The sequence below is a fragment of the Theobroma cacao genome, chromosome 6 (genome assembly GCF_053813885.1).
Source record: "Theobroma cacao isolate CCN51 chromosome 6, ASM5381388v1, whole genome shotgun sequence".
Classification (NCBI taxonomy): Eukaryota; Viridiplantae; Streptophyta; class Magnoliopsida; order Malvales; family Malvaceae; genus Theobroma; species Theobroma cacao.
In genome coordinates this window covers 2,828,079-2,848,596 of record NC_142644.1, presented here as the reverse complement: position 1 = coordinate 2,848,596, position 20,518 = coordinate 2,828,079, and the positions used below count along the sequence as shown (strand labels likewise).

Genomic DNA, 20,518 nt, shown 5'->3' with positions numbered 1-20,518 from the left:
GACTAGTTTTTGTGGAATCGCATGACTAGTTGATATTGACATGCCTGAATAATATATATGGAGTGCCGCTACTAGTTATTATGGAATGACGTGAGTATTTATTCTAAAATCGCGTCACTAGAAAAATGGAGTCGCGTGACTAGTTATACATAACAACAGCTCACACAATACATAAAATCAGTCATGCAATGCATAAAAACTACTAAACAAAAGCCTTAAACAAGAGGTGAATTGCACAAGTCATGCACCACCAATCTCGCAATACGTAATAATAAGTTAGTCAATGCCTAATATCCACTAATGTTATGCCAACATAACTAGTCACGTACTAGCCCAATGTCACGCAATACATAACAAAAAGTCATCATATACATACAAACCAGTCATGCAATGCATAAAATGTCACGACCTGGAACACCCATCGGGCCTATGACAACCGCCACGACGTCCCGATAGGCACTCATTACCCGAAATACCGATCGGAACTCCGCAAGGCTTAGCATTAGCTTTCGCATCTCCCCGGTGAGGGAAAGTTATTAAATCTCGCATTTCAAGAAATCATAAGTCATTTCCAAATCAAAACAATATAATATTATTTTTTAGCTCACAGGGGTATTTTCGTCATTTTTCTTCGAAAATACCAAAACCCGCCAAAAACATGGTGTGGGTGTGAAAAACACATGTTTCATAATTAAAGTGAATTTAGATGTCTAAAATAATTATTTGAAATGAAATTATAATTGTTTGAATAAAATAATAATATTTAATAAAATATTCTATTTTCTAAATAAAAAATAATAATATTTATAGAGAAATCCGTAATTTAATTTCTGTAGTGTAAAAGCTAAATATATTCATACGTACTTTAAAGTAGATAACTGAAATATGAAATTACTTTTACAGTGACACGTGGGCCCCCAACTAACCAATAAGGTGCGAGTCTGTGAACCTACAATTTTGTCGATGCAAGGCTAACTGAAGTCCTTGATGCAATCGGCTATCTACCAGCTATCCCGAGCCTAAAATGTGGGGAATTGAGGGTGGTGAGATTATAAAATTCTAGTGAGTAAACAGATACCATCTAAACCATTTAAAGTCGAGTAAATGGAGACAAGTAAGATATTCCATTCCAGTATGTTTTTCATAACATCAATAATCAATTTACTCAAATAATCAACTTGGCTTATGTATTTCACAAAACTTGGCTCTTGCCAAAATCATTCTCGAGGATGCTTTGGCCTAGGCATCTGACTGAGACCACCAATGCTGTTACAAGCCTTTACATCCGAAATTCTAGCCATGCCTTGGCGTTGGATGAGTCTCACTCTCACGTGGTGGTCCACGTGAAGTGCACTCAAATCTTTACCTCTAGAGAAACCCTATGTACAGCTCTCTAATCGAGGTAAGGTATGTTTGATTCTGTGCCCCCTCTCTTAGGCTAGTTCACAGAACCTCCATTGCAAGGATTATGAATCATTTTATCTACCACCTGATTTGTAAAATCCTTTTTTGCATGACATGGCAATTTATCGCAATCTAGCCTCTCAAGGCTGAATACATAGTATATATAATTTTGATACAAACACAGACTTTGCCATTCATGCTCACATATTGCTATAAGCCATATAATTTAAAACACAATTTATAACGCAAGCGGGCAGTCTCCAATTACTCTACTTTCAAAATCAGTATTCAATTTTCCAGAAAATTTCTAAAATCATTTTATAAAATCACAATTTTTCCTAAAATATAGCAATTTACCATTTAAACCCATTTTTTATAAAATCACACAATTGAATAAAACTACTCTAGATAATTAAGACGATAATAAGTTTACTCATAGATTTCAAAAGTTCAGATTTCGGGTGTACTCAGCTTAGTGATCCCCAAGTGTAATTTCTTTGCCTTTGTCGAAGGGCACACCACCTTGACACAGTATAAAATCAAAGAATTTACTACGTTGCCCTTACATTGAAATAACTAATTTAGATCACTAATGCATGGTATGAAATGCAAAAGGTCTAAATTTTACCTAAATACAGTATTGACCTATTTCGATCTTTTACCTGATAAATTGAAATACGCATCCAATTTAGCTCCAATTGATCCCATTTCTTTTTCTAATGCTTCAAATCACCAATGTCCAGCCAAATAACCCAAAAATCAGCAAAGCCACATTCATATTCCTTCTTCGAAAAATTCGGTCAAAATGGTGCATCATTGTCATAATTTTTTCTACTTGATTTTCTTTCCATAATTCATTAATTTCCATATCAAAAACCATGATTTCATAATCAAATAACCTAAAATAACATCACATTCTTCCTCACCATTGACTTGAAAATTCAGCTAAGGCTAGGTAATGGGAAAAATGAATGTTTTTCTACATATTTTGTTTACTAACATACTAAACTAACACTAAACACTAACATATATCAAAATCAAATCAATCCAATAATTTTCTCTCTCCAAACCCATATGACCAGCCATGAAATCACCATGAAATCATGCAATTTAATCATGGAAAATAAGGAGAAATGCTTGGGAATAAGAAAACTCAAGCTTAATAGAAAAAATCTTACCGTTTTCACTTAATTTCCTTGAAAATTCACACTTTTTCTTTGATTTTCTCTCTCTAGGGTTTGGTTTTTTTTTTCTCTCTCTTCTTGCTGGTTTGGCCGACCATGGGGTGGAAGATGGGATGGTTTTTGTGCCTTTTAAAAAGGAAAAATAATAAATTAATTAAGACATGACACGTGTCATCATGTCATTGGCCCTTTTTTTAATTTTGACTTTTCATTTTAATTTTTCACCACACCTTTATTCCATCTTTGGCCATTCCCACCATAATTAAATTCCACAAATTTGACAAATGTTGGTGGTGCAAAATTACCATTTTGGCCCCGGTATGACAAAATTACCATTTTACCCCTATACTCTAAATTATACCGAAATTAAAAATTTTCACTTCTAAACCTCAAATCATACTCCAATACTCAAATCATACTCCAATAAGTCAAATGGGGCCCTAAAAATCTTTTCTAAAATTCTCATTTTGTCCTCAAGTGGCAAATGACCATTTTGCCTCTAGATAGTGAAAATTTCGATTTGACTCCAAATTAATCCTCGAACTCCAAATCACCATTTTAAATCATTCTTAGACTGTGAAACTCTTAGTTTCACCTTAAAATTTCTATTTGAACCAGTTCGAGGCTTAATCAACTTAATAGTACAATTAGGGGTAATATCGTCTTTTAACAATTTTTTGAACTTCCTAAATATGCAAACATTCTATTGAGCATGTAAATGACGTCGTAATTATTTTATAGAATAGGATTTGACATAAAAACTAGTGAACAACAAGCCTCAAACTCAGTAGTGTTTGGTACTTTACAATGCACTGTAATTATAGGTAATGTAAATTGCAAGCAATGTCATTGTAGGGAAAATAACATTACAGTATTTGGTATACAAATAATACAATGAGACGTGGTGTTACCACTTATTATGGAATCACGTGACTAGATGATATGGGATCGCGTGACTAGTTGATCTTGAATCGCGTGACTCACTTATTGTGTGTCATGTTCTTCGAAGCAAGGGTAAGCCAATTATCATGGACAATATCAAACCATAACCCAACCTTAATCACCATCATAACAAAATATCGAGTTAAACACCCTAAACCCTCGACCAGAAGTTACCCTAAACACATGAAAGTTAAAGCACATGATGAGCGAATTTTAAGAAAATAAAATATCACAAATTCTGAGAAATAGAAACTACAGTATCCATAATCCAATTAACCCACAACTCTAAAAATATGAATGTTAATATGATATGGTTAACTCAGCTAGAACCAATGAAAACTGACTTCCTTTTTCTATGAGGTTAATATCAGAGAAACTAATCTAAGTTATGTTTCTTTCGACCGCGCTTCTGCTATCCAAACAGCTGTATCTATTATTTGCATTAGAAGATTCTCAAAATTCTGTATCCTCAATTCCAATGTCTACATTCTAGTAGTTTGGTTACTGAGTTTCTTATCAATCCTCACAAGCATATTATACATCACATCATTGGAAACAGAATCTGGAATAACTCTAGATGGTCGACTGGATGGAGTATCATGTGTCGGATGACTAGATGGCTGCCTTTGACAGAGTTCAATGCCTTTGATAGAGAGCTTACGAGGCCTGCCATTGGTCCAATCAACTAGATACCTATTGCTCCATATCCCTTTTGTCTTAACTAGAGCTGATATGATGTTCCCGTATGGAAGGGTCGTCTCTTCCCCTATGGCAACTTCTTTCATTCTGATGATCATATATTCTGCAATATTCAGGCCAAACTGGATCCCAATTGATTCAATCATCCACAGATCCTCAGCGCTAACATGTCTTAAACGACTGATCCTTCCTTGTACTGTGGACACAAGAAAATTATGTATCAACCCACAAGGTGCAGATTCCAAATGACGAGCAGAACAGGAATTTGTCCTATATGGTTCTGTTCTGCCTATCAAGTGCACCCACATGGGGGACGAGTTATAAAATGGGGGACATCTGTTTTGTCCCTCTTTGTACTCCGTTTTCAGGAGCTTCCCAAAATCAAATGCAGTCACTGTAAACTCTATTCCTTCCAAATACACATTCAAAACACGTGGGTTAAAATCACGCCACTTTTGAAATTCATTTTCACTTTAGCGTATGTTGGAGTAAAATTCCCTAACAAAAGTCAGGCTATAATCAATATATGGAAAGATACTTAGACCCTCAAGTTTACCCATGTCAAAAAACGTAAATAAGTCACCCTCAAGGTATATGTCTTAATTCATGCTTTCCCAATCTACCATTTTCCCACGCGATATGATGGCATTCTTTATTACCCTATACCTAGCAGCATGTGTGTTGTCCCTAAACCGTGAAGACGAAGACAGATCATTACCTGGTTCAATTGAAAAACCAATTGATGTAGCAGGCAGTTGAAGAGATAGTTTCCATTTTTTCTTTGATCGTAGCGTTGAGTATTCATCATCACCCAGAATGTGGTCGCCATTGTGATCGACATTGGCCTTACTCGAAGATGCGGCTATTGCTTAAGACAGTGCAAGACGGTTCAACTTCAGTGGTTGAACTTACAACTAGAGAAAAGTTATAGAGATTTTTGGGTTATTAGAGGTTAGGGTCTAGGGTATTAAGGCTACCAGGAGATAAAACAACATCGGTTTCAATATGACTGTAATAAAAGAGGTATAAGTTGAAATGTAGAGATGTCTTTTAAACAAAAAGGGATCTTAATGAAAATGTTGTGGCCTTAAAGAAGAGACACTTGGAAGCCTATATAAAGGGCTTGTTGCCAACCATTTTGAAACACCAAAAAAATTCCAAGGCAAAATAAGAGCAAGAGCAAGAAAAGTGTTACTAGCATTATTCCCCTTTTACATATCGAGTGGTGGGGGAGAAATAAGTCTTAAAGATAGTGTTAATTGAAAGGCTCACCTTGAAGTCAATTTTGCCAGTTCTTGAATTCCAGTTAAACCCAATTTGCACCAACAAATGAGTCCTAAAACAAACACCAAATGGTGACTCATAACAGTGGTGAAGGCGACTCTGCTGGTGCGGAAACATCGTCAGTGTCGGTAGTGAGTTCGTTTTGGCAAAATTTCACCCATCCATCTCACACTGAGAAATTCAAGGCCAATTTAGCCAATCGCAAGGTAATGCTCGGACGTATAATTGACTTTGATTATTTAAAGTCTATTGATTTCCCATACCTTGCGAACTTTTAAAATCTAGGGTGAACACATTATTTACAATTGAGTAGGAAATACTATGATAATTTGGTTCGTATTTTTTACTTCAATGCAACACAAAAATATACTGAGTCGAAAATAGCTCTGGTAGTTCACCATGATGATTCGTTTCTCACCCACATCATGGGACAACGGATCCTTGTTATGCTTGAGCTGATAGAACGAGTCCTTCACCTTACTTCCCTCCAAGAAGATCTACGCTATGTCAATGGCTATGGCAACCTTGGGTCGGCGTTTATCTACCCTCCACCAAATGAGAGTGGCAGTGCTAATTGGACAAGGCCATGTTTCTTTGATCAAGTCTTGCACCTCATTATCGCTCACACTATCAGTCCTTACCGCTCGAAGTACTTGAATGTCACCACAGAGGGGCTTTGGTTCTTACATAACATCAAATTAAACCGTTGTATCGACCTAGCTAAATTCATCATGGATGACATGATCTAGACCATTCAAGGTGGCATTAAAAGGCTACTTTATGGCATGGTGATCAGTGAGATCATAAACTACTTCAAAGTTGACACCCATTGTGATCCACCCAAAAACCATGCTTTGTTCGATAATATCGATAAGGATAGTATTAAACAAGTAGGTTTTGACTTCATAAACAACATTTGGGTTAGGAAGGGGACAATAGAGAACCCAAAATTTGATGAGGATGGGAATGAGGGTCAGCCGAATGTGTATCCTACGAGTCCGTCAACTGATCGATCTAGTGCACCTATTTCCACCACATTCGATGTTGAGCAAGCTTTCACTAGACTCCTCTCATTTATAGAAATAATGGACTCTAAGTTGAATGCCCTAATGGAATTGTAGGAGGTGCAAAATCGTCAGATGTTGCGCGCCAACAATAATTGGAGGATCTATTTCGCTCTCAATTTCCACCACCATCATGAGTTTTCACTACATTCTCTATTACTCAGTGTTTGGAATGTTCAATACGATGTCTACCTCTGCATAAGATTGTGCATGTATTTAACTTAAAGATATATGTATGGAATGACTTTAATGTTTTTTGATGTATTGGGTACTTTGGACTATTGCTGCTTGGCAAGCTTTTATTTGAGTTTGTTTCACTTGAATGATTATCATTTGTTTATCTTTTTCCCTTCATGTGATGGTTTAGCTAGCTTAAAGCAAAATAGGAAAGATGTTATTCTTATACATATTTTTTTATGTGAAAAAATGAAGCATGAGGCGAAAATCAATCAGTGCAAATATTATTAAATATTTTGTGCTTCAATTTAATTGTTTACAAAGATAAACAAATTATGAATGAGTACAACGTGTTTGCTTCACAAACAATATCATCTGAAGAGCCATATACACTCTATGTTTTATTGCTGGCTGGCTGCTTTCAAGTTCAAATAGTATTATTCAATGCAAATGTCAATGGCCATCTCAAAACAATCCTTAACTACTAACGTCTGAAGGGCCACTATATTCAGGTACGAAACCTATAATGTTCTCATAGTTTGTAGTCCGCATTGGACAGCAGTTTCACGTGTGCCCGGGTTATTTGCAAATTACACATGCCTTGGCTAATCGTCGTCGTCTAGCCGTCAGCTGAATAAATGATGTTTCCCCGTTTGTCGATGGACCATCAAATGGATTCTGACAATTTTGTCTATTATGACCATAGCTCTTACATTGTGAACATCTACGTCGTCGACTGCCTTCCCCAACTGATGGAATCTTTTTCTTCTTAAATCTTTCGGCTTAACTTCGCCTAGTTGGTGGCAAAACGACAACTTGTTGAATGTCATGGGGGATGTCCCACTCACTGGGATGCCCAACCGGGCGAATAGGAACTGCATATCCCTCCACCCAAGATCGAGTCTTGTAATAGTCCGAGCAGAATTCAATGACTGCTCGTTCGCACTTACTGCCAAGGCAATGAAATCACAGTTGTCGAACAATGTAAAAATTCAATTCATCATGCACAAAATAACAAAACACGAAAACTCATACTTTATTGCTGCCATGGCATGCGTGCATGAGAGTAGATCCGTCTGGAACTTACCGCATGAACACGTCTTGGTCGAGAGGTTGACCACTGTGTCCTTAGTCCCGCCTATAACTTGAAACTCCACCTAATCGATTGGTTGTATGGAAAAGTGACATGTTTCATTGAACCGTGTGTTCAACAGATCGGTAGCCCAAGGGCTGAGGGGCGTGGTCAAATTCGATGCCTCATTCTGCCGGTCATGAAACCAACATTGAAACATGCCTCTGATGCACTTGATCAAACCGTTATTGGTAATTTTCTTGCATGCCTCAAGTAGGAGTTAATACATTCCGCAATGTTGGATGTCATTAGCTTGTATCACCTTACTGGTGACCATGCACGTGCCCATTTCTCATGGCCTAATCTCATAAGGCTGTCATAAGCAGGTTCACAAAGTTGTTTCAGCTTATTCATATGTCTGTTAAAATCGGCGACCCTATAGCAGTTTAAGGCCAAAGTGAAAATCGCGGCAACATCTTAGTGCTTCAACCTGTTTTTAAGGTTTTTCCCTAAGTGGTAATTGCATAGACCGTGATGAGCATCCTTGTACACTTTCTCAATCGCATTCTTAATGCCAAGATGCTGATCAGAAATGAACATTGCATTTTCAAGACATCCAATCGCACGACGAAATTGGTTAAGAAACCACGACCAAGACTCTTCGTCTTCCACGTGGTAAATGCCAAATGCAACTGGATATATCTGCTCGTTCGCATCTTTGCATACCACAACAAACAGAATACCCTTGAATTTGCCTTTCAGATGTGTTGCATCGATAGCAACTACAGGCCGCATTACAGCACTGAACCCCCAAATACATGATCCGAATGCCCAAAAACAATATTTGAATCGTTGTTCCCCATCCGTAGCGACAATTGTGACGGTACCGAGATTTTCACATTCCAACATATGAAAATACGAGGGGAAGAGTTGGAATGACTATTTTGGGGGATCGAACACAATACTCTCCGCATACTCCTTCGCTTGCCAGGCCTTACAATATAAGAATTACAATCCCACTTACGATTCATCTCTCCCATTATATCCTTTGGTCTCAATGGGGTTACATAATTTCTTTGCACCTTGGCAGAGATAAGCTCACCAATTAACCTCATGCTCACAATTTGGTACCCACATTGCAAACCATCAACAGTACATGTATGTACTTTCTGGAACGTCCGAACTTGCTAATATTCTCCCTCAGGCAACTTCATTGGACACAAAGTAAACTTGCATGCCTTCTCCTTACAACTAACCTCAAAACGAGCGTGACATGACTTTTTAACTCTAACTTCAAAATACTCTTTTAGTACCAACATGCTCAAAGCTCGTTTCAATTTCTCCTTCGATGGAAACACTTTTCCCCAATATAAGTGGTCATCAATTGATCCGAATTCCTCACTCGCAACTATTTGGAAGGATATCATATCTACCCCGGGAATAATCCATTAACGACAAACCCCTGTATTACCCTCTCTTGATCATTGTCTTCAGGCGAACGAATGCCATTCTCAAGTGCGAAGGCATTGTCGTAAATAAGGTCGGCACCCTCAACATCTTCTAATTCAACAGTTGTGGTATGACCTGTACCGCCATCGGCGTGATTGTAATCACGAATGTCGGTGTGCTCAACCCTGTCATCCTCTGAACAATCATCATGTCTTCCAACGTAATCATCTTCACAATCATCATGCAACTCATCGTTCCACTCCGTCGTGTCGTCCTCTTCAACATCATCTTCAATCGATCAAATGCATCATCATCACTCACAACCATCACAGTGTCCTTTGCGAATGACGATGGACCCACTGCATTTTCAATCGACCGTTGCATTTGTTGCAAAGTACTAAATATTTCATTCGATCCACTTTTCGATCGAAATTGTGCACACATCATTTGCAGACACCTCATGTGTGTGCTGGGCTGCTCAAACACATGAGGAAAAATTCAAACGTGATTGCCATGGTTGTTCTATACTGTGTTCATCTGGAATATCATTTGCATTTCGTGCCTTAGCTGTCACATACACAACAACTACCCTTTCATCTCGCAAAATACTTGCTACATCTTCATCATCCCTAATAACTGCGCGCGAAACCCTTGTGGCATGACTGAGCGATGCATGTAGCTTGATTTCATTATTATGTTAGTTGACCCCAATAACCTCTTCAACTAGCTTCACTAGGCTCGAAAATGACAAATCACTCCCAACAACCCTCACTCGTTTCTCATCACCCTTGTAAGTGTCATCAATCCAATGACCACCATATGTAATCATAAGTTTCACATTTGGCAGGCCGCTGAAATTTAACAGAAAATAAGTATCACAATCAGTTAATTTAACAAAAATTGTACCTCAAACTCGGTAGCGTTTGGTACTTTACAATGCAATGTAATTACAGGTAATGTAACTTGCAAGCAATATGATTGTAGGAAAAATAACATTACAGTGTTTGGTATACAAACAATATAATGATTAAAATGCATGGAAGATAATATTGCAGCGTTTGGTTTACAAGTACTTTATTGGGAATGTAATTTTAATTTTTAAAATTTTCCATATTTATTAAAATACAAGTTTAATATACTTGAATTTTTTATTGTTATTTTTTTTTATAATATCATGTCTTAAATATCTTTTGAATGTCATATATTTTATTTTCATTTTTTATTATAATATTATATTTTTTATTTTTATTTTTTAATATAATTTTTAATATTATATATTTTATTTTAATTTCGTTTACCCTACATTATATAAATTTTAATTTCTTTTATTTTATTTTGATTTTGATTTTTTATATTATTTTTTTTATTTTAATGTTTTTTATTTTAATTATAATATTATAAAATATTTTTAACAAAGTAATAAAGTTAAAGGGTAAACATGTCTTTAAAAATATTGCAGAGTGCAATGTAATGTGATTACATTGCAGGTGAATTGCACAAGTCACGCAACACCACCCTTGCAATACCTAATAGTAAGTCACTCAATGCGTAATATCCACTCACATTATGCCAACATAACCAGTCCCATAGTGCTAACATGTCACACAATACATAACAACAGGTCACGCAATATATAAAAACCAGTCACGCAATGCAATGACTACAAACTAGTGAACAAAAGCCTCGAAACAAAAGATCAACTGCACAAGTCAGTCACGCACCGACATTCTCGCTATACCTAATAATAAGTCACTTGATGCCTAATATCCACTCACGTTATGCCAACATAACCAGTCCCATAATGGCCCAATGTCACGCAATACATAACAACAGGTCACGCAAGGCAAAGCCTACAAACTAGTGAACAAAAGCCTTAAAACAAAAGATAAATTGTACAAGTCAATCACGCACAAGCAATCTTGCAATACCTAGTAATAAGTCACTCCATGCCTAATATCCACTCACGTCATGCCAACATAACCATTCACATACTGCCCGAACGTCATGCAATACATAACAACATGTCACCATACACATACAAACCACTCATGCAATGTCTCAACAGAAAATACGCAATTGCACAATTCACGCAGCGCCTATAACCCAGTCTCCCAATACCTAATAATAGGTCACACAATGCCTAACATCCATCCACGAAGTTATTCAACATAATAAAACTTAAACGAAGAAAATAACTCAAGAAAATATGTGCTCAGTGAAAATAAAAATTTCTACAAATTTTATTAAAAATTTCAAATAAAGATCCCCCCGAAAATACGAGGAGATAATACAAAAAAAAAAAAGAAATGAATCGTAGTTCATTTCTTGCTAAGTTCATCTAGTTTGAACTCTATTTTCGCGAGGATCTTTTCGTTGCTCAAGATGACAGCCTTTAGGTCAAAGGTCCTTTGCATCAAGTTGTCGATGAGGACGCGCACCTCCTGCTGGAATATCTCCAGCTGGTCCCTCAAAGGCACCTCCTCCTCTTAAGAGGTTGCTTCTTCCTCGTTCTCTACTCTTGGATCTTTGGAGGCCATTTTTCAATTATCTGAGATGGATTAAGATAATTGAATTTGATTCAAATGGTTAATGGTTCCCTTTATTTATAGGCATGATTTATGACTCTTCGTTTTCTACACCCATAAAGGGGCTGAATTGGTTATTAAGTACCTGTTCAGCCTGGTGTTTTATCTTATTTACTTCTTAAAAGCAAAAGCCAGGCCAAACAACATTTTTCAAGAAACTCAATTCTTAATAAAAAGCAGCTTAAAGGTTTTCTCTCTTTTTCACTAATCAAAAGGATTTTAATGTTACATACATCGTTTCCTCGTTTCTCTTCTTTTTTCAAAATTTAAGCATCATGGTCCGATTGCTTGGTAGATAAACCAAAATCTAATACTATTGCTACCATACAACTATGAAAATTGTTCTGTTTCTTTATTGATTTCTTTGATTTTAACATCTGAAATTATATATAAACTTCAAGCATTACATTATAGCTTATTAGGTGATTGAAGATGACACTCAATATCCTTTATGGTAATTTTAACCGAAATTACAGATTATATAATTTATTTTGTTAAACAGTTTACCAAAGAGCTTTAGCATATTTCTCTTCTAATTTTACAGAATTTGTTATTAAAGGGGCTGAGTCAATAGATAATCACCTGAGGCATTAGGTAGACAAAGTCACGCAATGCTCAACAAATATTCAGTCACGTAATGCCTACAAACAAGTCACGCAATTCTCAACAAATGTTCAATCACGTAATATTCAGGCACATAATGATAAATAAACAGGTTACGATTCCTAATATCAATGCCTAACAAATATTCACGCATCGTCTGTAAACTGATTGATTTCGCTACTCCCAGCCAGATTTAAGTTTCCAAACTCATATAATTTACCCATCAACTTTTATATTCTATGAATAACCCTAAATAAACCTAATAACCCATAACAAATACCTTGATGTCATCTCTGCACTTTGGGATTGTCAGAAAGTTCACTGCTAATATAGACCTTGATGGCGTTGGAGAGCTAGATGGCGAGATATATACCCCGATGCTGTTGGAGAGCTAGGCGGAGGGATAGGTAAATCGAGATTTAATTTTAAAAATTTTAACTGAATAGCGGGAGAGAAGAAAGAAAGAAACCGAGACGCGCCTTCATTTGGATTAGTTGGTTTAAAGGGTATTTTTATCAAGTCTTGCCAAAAATTGTCTACAAACAGTTAAAATTATAGTGATAGTCATTTTTTAAGTGACCTTACTACGAAGGTCATTTCTCACAATTTTCTCTTATAAAATTTTGCAGCGAAATTTACAAATAAGGACTATCTTGGGTGAAAATTTAAAATAAGGACTACTTTTTACATAATTAATAAATAATACATATATAAATGATTTACTTGGTATAATAAATTACATAGTTCGTGTATATATCCTAAACATTAAATTTTTTTAATAGAAAAAATAAAATAATTTATATAGGCATGCGAAGTTTGGTAGAGGAAAAATGATGCATTTGATTCAATATAAAATAATCGTTAAAGATAAATGATATTTTTAAAAAAAATTTGTAATTCATAATCTAGTAGGTGTTATATAAGATCAATTTAATTCTTCTACTATTAATTTTATTTTTTTATTTCATTACTATTTATAAATTTTTATTTTTGAAAAATGTAGAATTTTTATTTATTATGTTGTAAGATACAATATATTTACATCCTAGTTTTTTTTTCAATTTTTTTTTTGCGTAATACTTTAAAAAGTCCTTAAATTATTGATAAAAATTCAAACAAGTTTTTATTTTTTCTATTTTATTCAATCAAGATTTTGTACTTTTGTTTTGCATCAAATAAATTCTTGTAATTGGTGGTTACTAATTGTTGTTAATCAAAATGTCATTTATTATTTTATATCGCCCGACATTAACATAACATACTGATATGTTATAATAGGTAATGACGTAATATAATAATATAACTATGTGTCATTTTTCACTCTGCATGTCAACATCACATCACGTAAACATCATGTGAGTATAATATAAGATGGTATTTGATTAATAATAATTAATAAACTATTGTAATAATAAAGTTTTATTTGATCTAAAATAAAAGTAAACGATCAGATTGAAAGCAATAAGAAAATATGAATTTATTTAACATTTTTTTAAATAACAAAAGAGTTATTTAAATACTTACCTTAAAAAATTATATGGCATAAATTTCAAGTATTACATTCATTGGGTTTTATTTTAATACTTAAATTTGACATTGAAAGTTTCTTATTATTAGCATTCTTTCTTCTCGCAAACTAGCCTTGAAAATTTTAACTGAATGGCGGGAGAGGAGAAAAAAAGAAACCGAGACACGCCTTCATTTGGATTAATTGGTTTAAAGGGTATTCTTGTCAAGCTCTACCAAAAATTGTCTACAAACAGTTAAAATTATAGTGACGGTCATTTTTTAAGTGATCTTACTACGAAGGTCATTTCTTACAATTTTCTCTTATAAAATTTTGTAGCGAAATTTACAAATAAGGACTATCTTGGGTGAAAATTTAAAATAAGGACTACTTTTTACATAATTAATAAATAATACATATATAAATGATTTACTTGGTATAATAAATTAAATAGTTTGTGTATATATCCTAAATATTAAATTTTTTTAATAGAAAAAATAAAATAATTTATATAGGCATGCGAAGTTTGGTAGAGGAAAAATGATGCATTTGATTCAATATAAAATAATCATTAAAGATAAATGATATTTTTTAAAAAAAAATTGTAATTCATAATCTAGTAGGTGTTATATAAGATCAATTTAATTTTTCTACTATTAATTTTTTTTATTTCATTACTATTTATAAATTTTTATTTTGAAAAATGTGGAATTTTTACTTGTTATGTTGTAAGATACAATATATTTACATCCTAGTTTTTTTTTCAATTTTTTGGCATAATACTTTAAAAAGTTCTTAAATTATTCACGAAAATTCAAACAAGTTTTTATTTTTTCTATTTTATTCAATCAAGATTTTATACTTTCATTTTGAATCAAATAAATTCTTATAATTTGTGGTTACTAACTGTTGTTAATCAAAATGTCATTTGTTATTTTATATCGCACAATATTAACATAACATACTGATATGCTATAGTAGATAATGACGTAATATAATAATATAACTATATGACATTTTTCACTCTGTATATCAACATCACATCACATAAACATCATGTGAGTATAATATAAGATGGTATTTGATTAATGATAATTAATAAATTATTATAGTAATAAAGTTTTATTTGATCTAAAATAAAAGTAAACGATTAGATTGAAAGTAATAAAAAATATGAATTTATTTAATATTTTTTAAAATAATAAAAGAGTTTTTGAAATACTTACCTTAAAAAATTCTATGGCATAAATTTCAAGTATTACATTCATTGGGTTTTATTTTAACACTTAAATTTGACATTGAAAGTTTCATATTATTAGCATTCTTTCTTCTCGTAAACTAGCCTTGAAAAAGACCCTAATCATTTCATCTTTATGTCTTCTCTAATTATCTTCTTCTTGTATAATCTATACTACATATAAACGGAAGTTCTAACAGAACTTCTACACCTAGCCATGTGGAGCTTTCTGGAGGAATTATGAAACTTGAACAAGGCTTCTAATAAAACTCTCAAATTTTGCTACGTGAACCCTAGAAGAGGGGAGTTGTGATGGGCCATGTGCAATGTACGAGTTTACCTCTAATTAAGATCTAAACAAAAGTTTTAATTTTCATTTTTAATTTCACTTTTTGGATAAAAAAAATCAAAATTAACTTTTCAAGAAAGAGATACGTATACTTATTATTGATTTAAATATTCAAAATAGGTTGCAAGTATTACTCTCCATGGTATAAATATCTAGACAACCACTTTACAATTAATTTCTAAACCTAATCTTTGAACTCTTCATTTCAACTAAATGGATTATTTTCCAAACCATTACTACCCATGTGAATTTATATTTTTGCACATATTTATTTAATTGTTAAAACAACTTATATCCAATTATAAATTAAATTTAATATATATAATTAAAGACAAGAATCAAATTAAAAATATTTACCATATATACATAATTCTGAAAATTTTAAGGAGCATATTAGTATATTCATCAATTAGTGGTTTTTAAGTAAAAGTTTATATGTGCGTATTGGCTGTATGGTTGCTTAATCAAGCCAAGAATTGTTTAAGTTTTGGTTGAAAGCGGCTGGAAGGAATGATTGGAATTTAATCATCCTTTTCTTTATACCGCGGAGTGCCATTCCTTGAGCGGGTCGAGGCTGTTGGTGCCTGTAACAGTTTGATTTGTTCATATATTAATCATCCTTTTCCCTGTACCAAGATTATGCTTTATAACCCTGCTCTTAGAGTGTATAAGATCATCCCTGAATCCACTCTTCTCGTCCAGAAAGTGGACGTCTGTATCATATGACGGTGGCGTTGGGTTATGATTCTGTAAATAATGATTATAAGGTAGTTAGGGTAGTTTCTTTGTATTCCCATATGGAAGGGAAATTTGGTTCTGGCATGCAAGCTCAAGTGCACACATTAGGAATGAATTCTTGGAGAGAAGTGGCAATGTCACAGGGTGTTAACTTTGGGGCTATTCATTGGTTGGGAATGGTTGAGAAGAACAGAAACGCAATGCAAGTAGAACTAGTTAGTTTTGATGTCAGCACCGAGGCGTTCAAGTTGTTTCCACTGCCAGATTTTGCTCCAAGAGAAATATGGCCTATGTGGATTGATGTCTATAAGAATTCGCATTGTGTGGTTAAGCCTGGGGAAGGGGCATTTTATGAGATATGGGTGATGGAGGAATATGGTGTTCAAGAGTCATGGACTAGACTACATGCTATTCAACTCTCTTTTAAGTCACCCGCTGTGGTTTTCGGGAATGGGGGTGAATGGGAAGTTTGTTTTGGGAAATCTTACAGGGCCAACTGTGTATGATCCTAATAATGAAGAAATTAAGAATGTTGAATTCGATCATCCAGAGGTAAGCTGGTTCACTATTGTCACTTACATAGAAAGTATGGTCTCTCTCTAGGAAGGAAAAGATAGTGATGATTATGGTAGCTACAACTCCAAAAACTTTTGATGTCGTTTTCTTCGTGTGATTTATTAGTCACTTCTCTGTTAACTTCAGCATTCGGGTTGAGTTGGAGTATTCTTCAACAAAATTTTTAAATGAGCTAGCATTCTTCCCATCTCTATTTCCTATTGATATATCCGATCTCCATTTCCTATTGATATATACTCTTCTAATAACTTTATCTTCAGGAACTTATACCTGCTTGATTATGCGTATAATCAGAAGTCTACATAAAAGTTTTTAAGGTCAACTTCATGTATAAAAAGCATGAGCTCATTACGAAAGCTAGAATCAACCATTCACTATGAATTATTCACTAACTTTCTAGAATAGTTCCTTAACATTAAAAGCAATTCAACCCGAACAATGTTTATCAAATCCAACGTATCTAAAGAACTAGCGAATGATATAATGAACTTTACCAGGTTACACAGGTCAATTTCAAAATTTTCCTTACAGGCTTGGAAGAGTTGGAGCATTGCCATCTTTAGAGAACAGAGGTTCAACTGAAAGCTCAGACCTCAGCTGTATGATGTCGGACAACTGCTAAATAAAGCCAAGAATTGTTATCTTCTAGTTGATGGCAGCTGAAATGATTAGGATAAATCCTTTAACTTGTTAGCTTATTGGAATTGAAAATCAAGAGGATTACCATGTTTTCTCACTGGCTTAGGTTAATTTGCTTTTGCTCATATATGTGTCTAAGTTTCAGTTTGATTCAGTCTTCCATCCTGGGCTTCTCCTAGTGATATACATCAATCACTCATTCATTCGCCCTATCCAGTGAATTCACCTTCATCCTGGCTTAAAAAGGGTGATATAGAAAAGGGGAAACAAATATGACTGTCAGCTTCATGTTTAACATCCTTTGGAATTGAAAAAGTACTCGGAATTTTCCTTACACAATACTCGCATGGCAAGGGATGTCAGCCTAAGCACAAAGCAATTTAGTCCAGATTCTAGAACCTCTTCAACTGCTGCTCGTGAATTTTTAACAATCACAAGTTCAAGAACACCACTTGAGACATGTCACAGGTCGAAAAGGGATGACAGTAAAACTCAACCACTTGAGACATGTCATCCTGACCAATGACTCTCTCCTAGATTCAGCAGCATTTTTTTTCACCTCAACCCCCCTGCCCGAGCTCTTGAAGATCCGGTATATACCCACATGATCTCAACAGTTTTGTCAATCCCCTCAAGGCTCCATATATTTCCTTTGTTTCAGGATGCCTCTCATCTAGGGAATAAAACTCAACCACACCATCATTAACCTCAATCAAGCTACATCCTGGCAATTTTTTGCGCCCAGTATCTCGCATTGCAACTTTTAATCTTGCCACATCTTTCCATCTACCAAGATCCCCATATATGTTAGCAAGCATGACAAAATTTACAGGGTTTTTTGGCTCAAGTGTAATGAGGTGTTCGAGAGCAAGCTCGGCAAATTCAACATTTTTATAAACCCGACATGCTCCAAGTAAGGCAGCCCAAATAACAGCATCTGCTTCCATAGGCATCTTCTTCACAAAATCCAGAGCCTGTGGTAAAAGACCAGCTCGGGCTAGCAGATCAACCATACAACCATAATGCTCAATCTGAGGCTGAATTGAATAATCATCTACCATTGACAGGAAATATGAAATGCCATCTTCAACTAAACCCATATGTGTACAAGCACACAAAACACCTATGAAGGTAATTCCATCTGGATTCATTCCACCATTCTTCATTTGACAAAACAAATCTAAAGCATCAGCTCCATGCCCATGCATTGCTAAGCCCCCAATTATTGTGTTCCAACTTATCAAATCCTTCTTATCCATGCTCTTGAACATATCCACTGCATTTTTTATCATCCCACACTTTGCATACAAATCAATTAAAGCATTCCCAACATAAACATTTCCTTTATATCCATTATTCTCTGCATATACATGGACCCATTTCCCCAAATCCAAAGCTCCTAATTTCGCACATGCAGACAATACTGTCACAAGCGTAGCATCATTAGGAAGAACATTACCATCAATTAGCATCCTCTTGAATGTATCCAAAACCTCCACGAAACACTCATTTCTTGCATACCCCCCAATTAATCCATTCCATGAAAAAACATTCCGCTCAGGCATCTCTTCAAAAAACCTCTCACAAGCCGCAACATCCCTATTAATCGCGTAACCATGCAATATTGTATTCCATGCCATTACATCCTTTTTCAGCATCTGATCAAAAAGATTCCTTGCTTCCACCATATCCCCTATCTCAATATAACCCGAAACAATAGTATTCCACAACACAATATCACGCTCCGGCGCCAGCTCAAAAAGAAACCGTGCCTTGACTAAATCATGACTTAGAATAAACCCGTTAATCATTGAAGTCCAAGCGACAACATTCCGGTCAACCATTTCACTGAACACTATATAAGCTGCTGCTGTCATTCTCCAACCTGAATACATCTCGATTAACGTAGTTCCAACAAAAGGGTTTCCTCTAAAACCACTTTTTATCACAACGCAATGCACTTCCGCACCTTCTCTCAATGCATTACACTTGAAACAACATTTAAGAACAATAGGAAAAGTAAAGCCATTGGGTAATGAAAAACCCATGCTTTTCATTTGACTGAACAAGAATATAACTTTTTCATAAAACCCATTCTGCGCATAGCCTTTAATCAATGAATTCCATAGGGCTGTGTTTCGTTCAGGAATTTTATCAAACACTTTCTGGGCAATACCCATTTGCTTCAGCTGAGCACATGCGGTCACAAAACTCGGAGTTATGTATTGGTTTTGGTCAAAGCCCTGAGTTAAAATTTTGGTTTGAATTTGGAAGAGATGTTTTAAGGTCTTACATGATTTTAAGAGAGAAATAAACTTCTCTTCAAGAAGCCTATGAGGCTGTTTTGGAGCTAAAGTTGGAGCAATTTTAGCTATTCTGGAACGATACCGTCAATTTCGACAGAAAAATGTGAACTGTGGCCTTTGCGTCTATGGGTTTAGTTTTCTTTTTCGTATTAATCTATTCAAGAACGGGTCCAATGTCTTGGCCCATGCATAAGCTGTGGGTCTATTGCTTAGTTACAAGGCAAAATATTGAGATTTAGGATGAATTTCTGGGGAGGATTGGGGCAGTAGCTAGCACAGCCGCAATTTCAAGATTACAATTTAGGCAGTGAGAGTCTATACACTGCAAATAAGGAAAACAGAGCTTCGTATGCATCAGAGTTATTGCTGTTTTTAGTTCTATGAATTGTAGTTCAATCTTTTATGTTTGAAAGTTCCTATGATTCATGCATTAATGCCTTGTTTTATCAACAAATGAATTTCTCAGCTTCAAAGAACTCATAAGTCTCAAAGGTTAATTAGCAACTTCCAAAAGCTTATGCTACTTCACTGTTGAGGCCTGCCAAATGTCAATTGACTGAAAAGGTTGAAGCTCCCTGTTCTGTTTTTAGAACACATTCCAGTTGGGAAAAGATCAATTAATTTGGCTAAACTTGACTCAATTGAATGAAATAACACCAAGTTCAGTAACTTCTTGGTACCCCATCATGAAGCTCATGCCTAG

The 20,518-nt window shown here is 34.9% G+C and overlaps 1 protein-coding gene and 1 pseudogene across 2 annotated transcripts; one reads left to right on the top strand and one right to left on the bottom strand.

Annotated features, from left to right (window-relative positions):
• The first annotated feature begins 16,278 nt into the window (after window positions 1-16,278).
• On the top strand, window positions 16,279-16,800 carry LOC18595310 (F-box/kelch-repeat protein At3g06240-like). Its single transcript, XM_007023200.2, has one exon. The coding sequence runs from the start codon at window positions 16,279-16,281 to the stop codon at window positions 16,798-16,800; it is 522 nt and encodes a 173-aa protein (XP_007023262.2).
• Window positions 16,801-17,218: 418 nt separating this feature from the next.
• On the bottom strand, window positions 17,219-20,124 carry LOC18595309 (pentatricopeptide repeat-containing protein At2g29760, chloroplastic pseudogene; annotated as a pseudogene). Its single transcript, XR_016026949.1, has 2 exons — window positions 17,595-20,124; window positions 17,219-17,485 (listed from the first exon to the last, which is right to left on the bottom strand). The product of XR_016026949.1 is annotated as a pentatricopeptide repeat-containing protein At2g29760, chloroplastic pseudogene (transcript).
• Between the last annotated feature and the right edge of the window lie 394 nt (window positions 20,125-20,518).

Coding starts and splice junctions, on each gene's coding strand:
- LOC18595310 (XM_007023200.2), top strand. CDS start 16,279: ATGACGGTGGCGTTGGGTTATGATTCTGTAAATAATGATTATAAGGTA.